General features: G+C 40.6%; 1 protein-coding gene across 1 annotated transcript; it reads right to left on the bottom strand.

Moving 5' to 3' along the window:
• Positions 1–1,273: 1,273 nt before the first annotated feature.
• Positions 1,274–11,323, bottom strand: fgf20b (fibroblast growth factor 20b). Its single transcript, XM_080198161.1, has 3 exons — positions 11,050–11,323; positions 9,255–9,358; positions 1,274–1,519 (listed from the first exon to the last, which is right to left on the bottom strand). Exons 1-3 carry the CDS (start codon positions 11,321–11,323, stop codon positions 1,274–1,276), a joined length of 624 nt encoding a protein of 207 aa, XP_080054287.1.
• Between the last annotated feature and the right edge of the window lie 212 nt (positions 11,324–11,535).

The following is an 11,535-nucleotide window of genomic DNA, read 5'->3' as shown; positions in this document are numbered from 1 at the left end:
TATTCAATTTGCCAACTCACTAATAATTGCTCATTTAAAAAATGAAGAGCAGTGCTGTAGTTGTGATGAGAAAGATATACTTTCAAGGCTGCCATTCTATATAAGTAGATAACAAAAGTACCATTTAAAACATAATTATTAACTAAATTCATCTCAGTTGATCTATAACAGGTAAGGTCTTAATTCAGCAAAAAGCTCTATGGGAGACTTTATGGTGCAGATCAACCCTACAGTCTTAATCATGAAGATGGTTATTTTTTCATTGTTAGATCTTAAGACAAAAGAAGACACTGTGTCGGTGAAACATTTTCAATACTTTAATTCCCTTTTTAAATGTGTACTGCATTCAGTACAGAACTGGAAAGGATTCTTTATAAAATAAAAAAGAAACTGATGCTTCTCTCATGGTACAGTCAAGAGACATCTACATATAGATTATTATAGATAATAAAAAATGCTCCTTGAAAAGAAAGTCTATGGATAGTACGGTTTGTTTCATTTTGCAGTAATTACTGCTTGCATTGAGAGAGCCCTCTGAGTGAATATTGGCACAGTTCATTTGTGTTTTCTTATCTCACCTGTACATTTCTCAGTAAAAATAAACTCTGCTTAATAAATAATTATATAAAATAAATATATGTGATTTGAAATTGTATAAATACATCCATCCCAAAAGAACTGTAAAAAGACTCCTGTCCAACGTTGCCCAAGACAATATGAGTCCAAGTTCTGCCCATCATTTCTTGATGGAGGTCATACCAATGTGCTATAAGTAACTCTTTCAGTATTTTGATACTCCGTGGTAAGAGTGAATAGTCTAGCGGTCTTCATATTGGATATTTTAGGATGATGCTTTGCCCTCTCTGCACCAAGCCCAGGTTGTATTGTTCCACAGTTACATGAAGGGACATCTTTTGTGGCACTACCATGTCAATTTAACTTGCATCCCAGAGAAAAGGCACCAGCAGCACCATAGATTAAAGTCCATGATCAAAACATGCAACTTCCCTTCATCTGCTGCTACAATATAACATTACTGATGTCAGTAAATTGTGAACTCATAGTTTTAAGATGTAAAATCCTGAAAAGGTAATTGCACATTTGAAGTGCTTCTCATTTGAAGAATCTAAGGCCACATCTTTGACTAGGCATCCTTTTGAATCCATTCTCCCAACTGCTTGCAGCTGTAGGATGCTGTTGCTCTCCATCCTTGTTCCTGTGAAGAACAGGATACATAATTCTTCTTCTTCAGTTGATCTATAACAGGTAAGCTTCAACTATATCCTAATAAATCTCTATAGAGTTCAGGGACTTTCTCAGGATCCACAGGTCTTGGCAAGAAATGTGTAAATTTCTGATGTCTTTTGGATCTACTCCCATCTCTTGGAGATCCATCCTTATTAAGTGCAACAAAATATCGTCGTCCTGTGTCATTGTGTTTATACAGGTTCGAAGAATACGTGTTGTACCAATTTTCTTCAAATTGCTCTCTAAAGATGCATTCTGCTGTCAGTTTTTCCTAAAAGGAACATAATAGAAAATGAAGACATGTAATATAATTGCAAATAAATAGTCAGCTAAAATCTTTACAATTTTTGGTAAGATTACAGAAAAGATTGATTTTGATATCTTGACTGTCAGCAAATTTATTTCAAAGATAATAGCGTGTTGCAGAATATGAAATATTTATGTAAATATGGACTTATTTGCAGATATAAAGACTCATCATATGCACATAAATTGTTTCAGTGAACTAAATCTTGTATATCTCTTGATTACCAAGAGAGTAATAAATGATTCCACAGATGAACAATATTATTTAAGTGTTCTTGTTCTTATACCCGGACATATTGAATAATCTGGGCACAGCGCATAAAGAAAAATCAAAATTGACAAAGTGCATGCTCATAAATAAGTTTTCCCATTCCTTTTATTTGTTCTTGGGATGTGGATGGCACTGACAAGGCTGCATTTATTGGCTTAGTGACCCTGAAAAGATGGCAGAATTTCTCCTTAAACTGCTACAATCCTTGAGATCATAGTGCTGTTACAATATTGACCCAATGACAATAAACAAACATTTGATATATATTGAAGACAGGATGGTGTGAGACTTAGAAGAAGGTGATACTGTTCATATAACATGGCTGTTCCTGTCCTGCTCAATGCTAAAGATTGCAGGAGATTTTTCGTCCATTTAAATGAAAAGGCAGGAAATCAGGCAGGTTTCCATAAGGCATGCAATGCTTCACTCAGTTTTCCCCTATGTACTATACAGAGGCAATATGCTTATGTGAAGAATCAGAAAAGCCTACCTCAAAAAATGTCCTCATTTGAAAAGTAGAAAAACGATAAGAAGAACTTGTTGGGGAGCTAGAGTGCAGTGGGGGTGGCAGCGGGGGAGCCAATTCAAGAGTTGGTGGATTGTAGACTCCTATCCCTGCCTTTTAAAGATGCTGAATAAGGCATCTTGTAGTCAATTTGTGGCGACTCAGCAGGAAGCCAGCCAACTATATATAGGCCCTATATAGGGCCCCAGGATGATTAGGGAGAGAGGCCATAAACCAGGATTCAGTCATGACCACCATCTTAAAACATCGTGGCAAGATGGCAGCTGCAGCAGAAGTATTCATTTGGAGGCAGAAGTTTTAACCAATAAGACTGTTTAATCCATTGAACTATTAGAGCAGCAGCAAATAAGATCTTGTTTTTACATTCTGATAACACTTATGCCAGCAATGTAGCATTCAGGATCCTTGCAAGGGATGAAAGAACATTTGAGCACACCTGCTCCATCCCCTTTATGATTGTCAATTGTTCAGAAGAAGACGACAATTATACCTATTAACTCCGTCTGTCTCTCCATAGAGGCTGTATGTCTGCAAGAATGGAGGAAGAAGCTGCAAAGGGACACAGCCCAAGGATGCCCTGACAACTTGATGATGAAAACCTGTCAGTCCTCCTCTTGGCTGTGAGTGATCAACGGGAGATCCTCGTGCCTCATGTTGGGAAGAGACCTCTCAGTCTGGCCAAAGAAGCCTGGGATGAGGCAACAAAGATAATCAGCAGCCATGGAATCATCTGAAGGATATGACTGTAATTGCATAAGGGGTTCAAATGCCACTAATGATCTGCCAGGGTAAGAGTGCAATGAATTTGCAGATGACCTATAAAGAAGGGTGTGAGGGTGTGATGTTTGTCAAGTGTAGGATTGTTTAGTGCCTTGACTAAGTGCACAAAGTGGCATGAGGCAGAAATCCCAATCCACATGGCACCAGGGTGGGATTATGATCTGCAACGCCTGTTAGCGAGCAAGGATCACTAAGAATTGTTGGCTACCAACAAAGGAAGTATTGGGAGCACAATTAAAAGCATGATGTTAGACTTTCAACAAGATCTCAATAGAAGATAACTACATAAAGTTAAAGCACATGGAATTGCAGGTATTGCCTTGAGATGGATAGAAGACAGGAAGCAAACAGTTGGAATAAATGGGTCTTTTTCCAATTGGCAAGTAGTGACAAGTGCAGTACTTCATGTATCTGTGATAGGATCCTCGTTGTTCACATTATATATTAATGATCTGGACGAGGGAACTAAATGCATTTATTTCCAAGTTTGCATATGATACAAAGTTGGGTGGGAGGATGAGCTGTGAGGAGGATGCAGAGGTGCTTCAGTATGATTAGGCATATACATGATAGATGAAGTATAATGTGAATAATTGTGAGGTTATCAACTTTGGCAGCAAACATAATAGTTATTGTTATTTGAGTGGGTGTAAATTGAGAGAGGTGGATACTGAATGAGATCTTGGTGTGCTTATACACCAGTCACTGAAACGAAGTGCACAGGTACAGTAGGCAGTGAAGAAGGCAAATGGTACGTTGGCCTTCATTGCGAGAGTATTTGAGTGTAGGGATAGGGATGTTTTCCTGCAATTGTATATGGCATTGGTGAGGTTACATTTGGAGTATTGTATGCAGTTTTGGCGTCCCTATCTGAGGAAGGTTGTTCTTGTTCTAGAGGGAGTGCAACAAAGGTTTACCAGACTGATTCCAGGGATGACAGGACTGTCATATGAGCAGAGACTAAGTCTGTTAGGATTATATTCACTGGAGTTTAGAAGCATGAGAGGGGATCTCATAGAAACTTATAAAGTTCTAACAGGGTTAGACAGGATAGATTCAGAAAGAATGTTCCCAGTGGTACGGGAATCCAAAACTAAGGGTCATAGTTTGAGGATAAGGGGTAAATCTTTTAGGACTGAGGTAAGAAGAAATTTCTTGACCCAGAGGGTGGTGAATCTATGGAATTTACTATCACAGAGAGTAGTTGAGGCCAAAATATTTTGCAATTTCAAGAAGGAATTAGATAAAGCACTTAGGGCTAAAAGGATCAAGGAATTTGGGGGGAAGGCAGGATCAATGTATTGAATTTGATGAACAGCCATGATCATAATTGATAGTGGAGCAGACGCGAAAGGCCAAATGTCCTACTCCTGTTTTTATTTTCTTTGTTTGTTTCCATGGATGTTGGTGACCTTCAAGCACCTTGTTTGTTTCTCGCACAAGTGAACATTGGCCGTGTAGGAGAAGGGTGAAGCCTCAGCAGATTAAGCATAGCATTATTGCTCTGCATCCAGCACCAGCACAGATACATATACCTCAGCGGGAATACATGAGTCAGCCCAAAAGAATCTATACACTGGAGTGAGCACATCACAGTCACGACACCAGCTCTTGGAGATTGAGATGGAACAATCCTTTGGCACTTGGAGGAGTTTTGGAGGCAACCTAGATGCTGAACCCCAGGCTGCTGACAAGCATCTGACATCATCCATGAAGAGTAGACACTGAATGACAGCATGAGATACGTAGAGATGTGGCAAGTATTCCAGAGGGGTTGTATGTATTAGCACAGACTGTGGAAGTGTCCATCTAGGCCATGAGCACTGCAATCACCAGCTCTTTAGAATGCATGACCCCCTCCATTGAGAGACTGGTGAATGCCATGGAGAGTCTTTCTTTATTTGTTTATTGTATGTGGGCATCACTGTCTGGGCCAGTATTTATTATCCATCACTAATTGCCCTGAACTGAGTAGCTCACATAGCCCTGATGATGGTGGATGAGGACCTGCCATCATTACCAGGACCATGTGGAGATTCTGCCTCCACTCCTCTCCTCTTAACACAAATACCTCTGAGTGCCATGGTGACAGATGTGCCTCCCGTCACTGTGCAGCAGACTGCCATCATACTGGGGCCCTCACAGCCTTCGGCAACCATAGGACACCTACCAAAGTCACCCCAGGCAAAGTGACATAAGCGTCAGCAGCTGGTCTCCAGCACAGGCTGTTAGCAAACCCTCTCGCTCGGCCTGCTTGACTAGAGTTGTCAGCACTGAATTAAATGGACTCATAGACACACCTGAATAATTCTGAAAAAAAACTTTCATACAATGAAGGGCTGCTAGCTGCAAAATCCCACAAAGGACTCAGGATCCAGAAGTGGAAAGATTCTGAGCCATTGTTGCCTTCAATACCACAGGCATAGGCAATCAGTCAACACAATCTGAGGCAATCTCTCCAAAAAACGGATCACATAAGAACATAAGAACATAAGAAATAGGAGCAGGAGTAGGCCATCTGGCCCTTCGAGCCTGCCCCGCCATTCAATAAGATCATGGCTGATCTGTCGTGGCTCAGTTCCACTTTCCCGCCCTCTCCCCATAACCCTTAATCCCCTCTCTTATCAAAAACCCATCAACCCGCTTCTTAAAAATATTTAGCGAGGCAGCCTCCACCACTTCAACGGGCAGAGAATTCCAGAGATTCACCACCCTTTGAGTGAAGAAGTTCCTCCTCAACTCCGTTCTGAACTGCCCCCCCTTTATCTTGAGGCTGTGCCCCCTAGTCCTACTGTCTTTTTTGAGCGGGAAGAGTCTTTCCACCTCTATCCTATCCATCCCATTCATCATCTTATACGTCTCAATGAGATCTCCCCTCATTCTTCTAAACTCTAACGAGTACAAGCCTAGTTTATTCAGCCTCTCCTCATAGCTCAACCCCCTCAACTCCGGTATCAGCCTAGTAAACCTCCTCTGCACTCCCTCCAAGGCCAAAATATCCTTGCGCAGGTGCGGCGCCCAAAACTGCACACAGTACTCCAGCTGCGGCCTCACCAATGCCCTATACAGCTGCAGCAAGACCTCCCTACTTTTATATTCAATCCCCCTCGCTATGAAGGCCAGCATCCCATTCGCCTTCCTGACCACCTGCTGCACCTGCAGGCTGGGTTTTTGCGACTCATGCACAAGGACCCCGAGGTCCCTCTGCACCGTCGCCTGCTGCATATTGATACGACTATCTCCCTGGAGAGATGCAATCTTCTCAGGTACTGGTGCTCTGACATTTGAATGTAGGTCACTCTTTGCCAGCATACTCTGTTGGCAGGGTAGTGCCTTTGCCTACCTCTGTCTGGCCACAGCTGGTATTATCTCCCCTTTCCAGATCCTGGCTCAGCAGCACACAACTCACCTATCACTGGCCAGTTCCCCTCCGCTTTCTCCTTCTCCTCTCCTCCTCACTGGAGGAGCCTTCTCCAAGGTGGACAATACCCATGGGAACAGTGATCTCAGGGTCCAAACAGGGGTGCAGAAAATAAACTTCAGGTCTACCTCTAGACATCCTTTACTGACAATATCTCACATTGAAGGCTCAAATGAATATTCAAGTAATTTCTAACACTGGTAAACTCTCCCATCTTCATCAGTAGATTCCAAGTCAGTCATTGTCCCACTTGCAGCTTTTCTATCCATCCTTGCAATGACTCCTTATACCTTGGGGAACTCCCTTTGAAGATTTTTCCAATGCACCCATTAAAAAATGGCATGAGTAATGTGGTATCTCAGTCTATTGGCCTGTTATGAAGCTTAGTTTTTCCAAAATATCCAGTGGGTTTCTGCTTTTGGCACCTGTCTAACTTCATCGGGGACTGGGGTGGACTGGATGGCAGGTTACCATCATGTCATCATGCTGGATTTCATGCAAGTGTCATGCAGTGACTGCAGTCTCAATTTCAACATGTAAAATGCATCCCATCAATATAGTGTCAACAACAACCCACCATGTTTTTTTTTGTTCTCGGTCCAGAATTGTTAATATGATATTGGCTGCTTTAAATTAGGTTGCCAAATCTTGTCCAATAACAAGGCAATTCTTCTAAAAACCTGACCGCAATAAAAAACTTATTCAGTTATTTTAAAAAGCCCATTCATTTAGATAGTTTTATTTTTATTTTTGGAATTTAATTTTTATGATTAGTGTTGATTAGATTGATATAAAATGACAAATTCTTAAATCAATACACTGTGCAAAATTATATATCATTCTTTAAAAAGAAATGGTCCCTAATGGTTTAGACAACATTGCCAGAAGCCACTGCAGGGAAATTGCCATTTAGGCACCACCTGCTGGAACTCAAGTCTATTACAGGAAAAAAAACTGTAGATGATAATTTGATTGTTAATAAATGAAAATATTGTAGCTTGGAGTCAACTTTCCATTCTATGAATTATTTATGCACATCATCATATTTATTTTTGGCTACTAATTGCTGCAATGGTTTCAATAAATTACATTAATCTACCAGTTTTACTGTTACAAATGCAATGATATTCATCCCATTATGTTATCTAATTACCAGCAAGTTTTTCACTTTAAAATGACAAGATTGGCGCACATTATTTTAGAATATTGTATACTATACTAATGTGGAAATAGTGGCAGCATGCATAATGAATAATACAGAAAAAGTTGCCAATCATGAATTCTTTTCTATTCATTAATGGGGCATGGGCATTGATGGCTGGCCAGCATTTATTACCCATCCCTTGTTGCCCCTGGGCAGTTGAGAGTTGACCACATTGCTGAGGCTCTGGAGTTACAGAACCACATGTGTCACATGTAGGCCAGACCAGCAGATTTCCTTCTCTAAAGGACATTAGTGAACCAGATGGGTTTTGCTAACAATCGACAATCAGTAGATTCTTAATTCCAGCTACTTTTTATTGAATTCAAATTCTACCATCTACCATGGCAGGATTTAAATCCGGGTCCCCAGAACATTAGTTGGATTTCTGGATTGATAGTCTAGGTAATATCATTAGGCCATCGCCTCCCCTCTTAATTACTAAATGTACTGATCACTTTAACAATAAATCTACTGCATTCGAATTCCAGCTAGGTAAATTTATTGTATAACCCAGATTACATTAATTGGAGCAAAAAATGTTAACAGCTTTGAGGTCTCCTTGCATCCATGACAGTGCCAGAAACTCAGTTTAGTTGCCGATGCCAAGCTATAATGTTGTCTAATCAGAGACTCAGTGGTGGTCCCCACTGCACCAAAGTATTATTTTTGTTTCCAGGATGATTTATAATTACTAACTATCTAAGTGAGATTACTTAATTAGTGTTAATTAGTATTGAATTTTAAAACTTGTAGACTTGTGTTTCATGGCAGCTGGATTAAGAATGCAATGTACTAAGTATATAGTGAGATTCTTAAATAGGCTGTTATCTCATAGTTTGTTTCTGGACAATTATAAAATGAACCTAGAAATCAAAAGAAAAACTTGCAGTGGAAACATTGGTTGAGTGCATGTTGTACCTGCTAAAACTTAAACTTTCCCTTTTGACAACAGAATTAAAACAGCATTTTCAAGCTAGATTGATCCTAGTTGTCCCAGGAATTGATCTTTCTTCATTGGACAGGTACAAGACAAAAACAGGGGGAATTTTAAAATCTCATTTAAACGATATACAATTGTTTCTTTTGACGTTTTTGAAGATATTTGAGAAAGTAACATATGTTTTATGCAAACTAATAACTAAATAACACTAGCATTTAAAAAGCTATGAACAAGTTCCTCTATATTACCCCAGTATTTATCGTCTGACTCAAAAGTGAAATAAAATAACGACTTTTGGATATGACACAATATAATTCAAGATGTTCTTTAACTAATAATTCTCTGATCTCCTTGTATTCTTCCTCCAATATAACTATTTAAAATATTTCAACAGTCATAAGCAGCAAATATAGCTCTGGATAGGGTGTTTTGCGCATTTCTGGTATCATACAGGTATAATTCGTACAAGAGTTATCACAAAGTGTTCACGCTGCAATACTAAATGAAATAGGTTGTTCCTGGTATAAACTTTTTGTTTGAAAACACAGCATTACTTACCGAGCCATAGAGTTCTCCTTTATCGTTCATTCCCAGGTACAGACCACTATCCACTCCCCTAATGCTGACCAAGCCCACAGCTATACTGATGAACTCCAGAATCCCTAGAAAACAGAGGGAGGGAAGGCTTGAAAGTTTGCATTTTCAAAGTCATTTTGAATAAGTTAAAAAGTTAAATGTTTATTTTGGTTGGGTGATGGCACGTTCTGCTGCAATACTTTTGAAATATACTAACACATAGGAACAATGGTCAGAGGGGGATAGGACTGTATAGTGTGCTCAGAATAATAAACACGGTGATTTCTTGAAGTGGTTGTATAATTCTGGGATTATAATATGACCACATAGTCTCTAGAATTTCCGCAGGTGCCTGCCAAAAACTGAAGATGATCTGGGCACCGTTCCATGTCGCTCTCTTGATAACACAGAAGTTTAGCCTGGCAAGTGGAGGAGTTTCTTTTTAAGGCTTTTACAAGAAGATGCGGGACAAAAATGCCCGAATTCTAAACTCATGCCCACGCTGCTCCCCGCTCGATTCAGTTGGCGATTCTCCCAATTCTTGAGAAGTATCCTTGATATTAATTAGATATCTGCGGGGGCAGTGAGAAAGCGGAGACATATCGCGGATATGTTATTTTGGTTAAAATCCAAAGATTAAATAATAAGGTTTTAGGTCCGTAGTGCATGACCTGTTCAGATCGGTATTTGAGAGGCTGGGGAATTGAGCCGTGACCACATTCCCGTGGCTCGGCACCGTTCAGTTAACCAGGATTTCTTTAAATGTTGAAAGTTGTGCACTTTATCGCCAGCGCCGCTGAGGATCGCGCTTCTATTTCAATCTGCAAACGGAGCGTGTATTTTGTTCTGAAATAGAGGATCTTCTCATTTTTGTGAAAAAAATTATGTTGATTCAGTCTTAAAAGTGCCTCAACGTCATAGCCACTCGGCGTGGTTAAGATATTGCGTGTAACTAAGACGTTTATGGAATTAAACCTGTTTGAAAGTGTGATTCATCTCCTGGCCACACCACATCAGTCAGATGGGGAATAGGGGCAGAATCAAAGTGAGGTGTTTGAAGAGAATGTCTCCAGTTGTTTGATATGCTGCTGAAAGTCTGAATTTTATCTGATGCCGTCACCCTAGAAAGTTAAACGGCATGCAAAAATTAAAGGATCATTATGATTAACTTATTTGGTGACCGCCCCAGCCCCCACCCCTACCTCCCCCCAAAAAAGTTGCAGTTTATTCAATTTGGGAGCAAATATTGTATAGGGCAGGACAAATGTTCCAGCCTTTGTAATAAGTTGAGAATTGCAGGGGTACGGGGTAAAGGCACTAAGCCATGATGCTCGTTTGGAGAGCCAGTGTGGACATGATGGGCCAAATGGCCTCCTTCTGCGCCATAACGACTCTGTTGCTCTGAATTCAAACATGAAGCGTAAATCAAAAATACAGCCGAGTGGCAACGCAATTCTAAACATGCAAATATTCATCCAGGTATTTTAATATCCACAAAACCTGCTTATATCACAAACGATTGAATTATTCCTGCAGAATGAACCGATGCATGAAGAACCGACAGCAACAAATCAGCCAAAAACCGGAGGCAGAGTGAATATTAGAGCATAGTGGCAAACCCAAGAAATTTGGATCAATCTATTTCTGATTATGATGGGAATCAACTAGTCTTCACACGTTTCACTGTTTCTATATTTAGTGACACACGCAAAGTTCAGCGCGTCATGAAAATTGACGAAGATAGAAATTTTCTTTTCTTTTGAAAAGGCATACCTACCAAATCGGCTGTGGTCCTGTCTGGTCCCCTGCACTGTTCCACCTGGCAGGATTTCCAAATGAAAGCCAGTTCTACAGTAGAGCTGCCTCCTTCGCAGAATTCCCTGCAAATGCATTAAGTCCGTGGTGGTGCTTCGCGATAACCTGCTCTCGGTCTGAGCGAGGTGATCGCTCAGGAGGACCGGGGCGTCCGCCGCAGGGAGAAAGAATGGGGCCGCCATGTGTCCAGCATCCAGACCGACCAAGTAGCTCCCGATGTCGGCTAACGGAGCCATGGTGAGTCGCTGTCCACAACCAAGAAAACAGTTCAACGCTAAAGTAGGAAACGGGGAATGGAAGACAAAAAAAAACAAGGGACACCAAATTAAAAGTTACGCCACTGATAATTTGTCTGTTTTTCTCTAAGTATTCCACCACCTATTGCATGTTCTTAAAAGCGCAGAGGTTTAGCGCTTGGAACGAACATATTCTACTTTGGTGCTGTTAT

This window comes from Carcharhinus amblyrhynchos, chromosome 1 (genome assembly GCF_965287045.1).
Source record: "Carcharhinus amblyrhynchos chromosome 1, sCarAmb.v2.hapA, whole genome shotgun sequence".
Lineage (NCBI taxonomy): Eukaryota > Metazoa > Chordata > Chondrichthyes > Carcharhiniformes > Carcharhinidae > Carcharhinus > Carcharhinus amblyrhynchos.
The sequence above is the reverse complement of the archived record's forward strand: the minus strand, read 5'-3'. Positions and strand labels throughout refer to the sequence as shown.

Bases quoted from the DNA above. Each gene is read 5' to 3' on its own strand.
- fgf20b (XM_080198161.1), bottom strand. From the start codon at position 11,323: ATGGCTCCGTTAGCCGACATCGGGAGCTACTTGGTCGGTCTGGATGCT. The intron at 9,359-11,049 runs GTAGGTATGCCT...TCTGTTTTCTAG, and splicing joins ACAGGACCACAGCCGATTTG to GGATTCTGGAGTTCATCAGT. The intron at 1,520-9,254 runs GTAAGTAATGCT...TGTTCCTTTTAG, and splicing joins AAGGAGAACTCTATGGCTCG to GAAAAACTGACAGCAGAATG.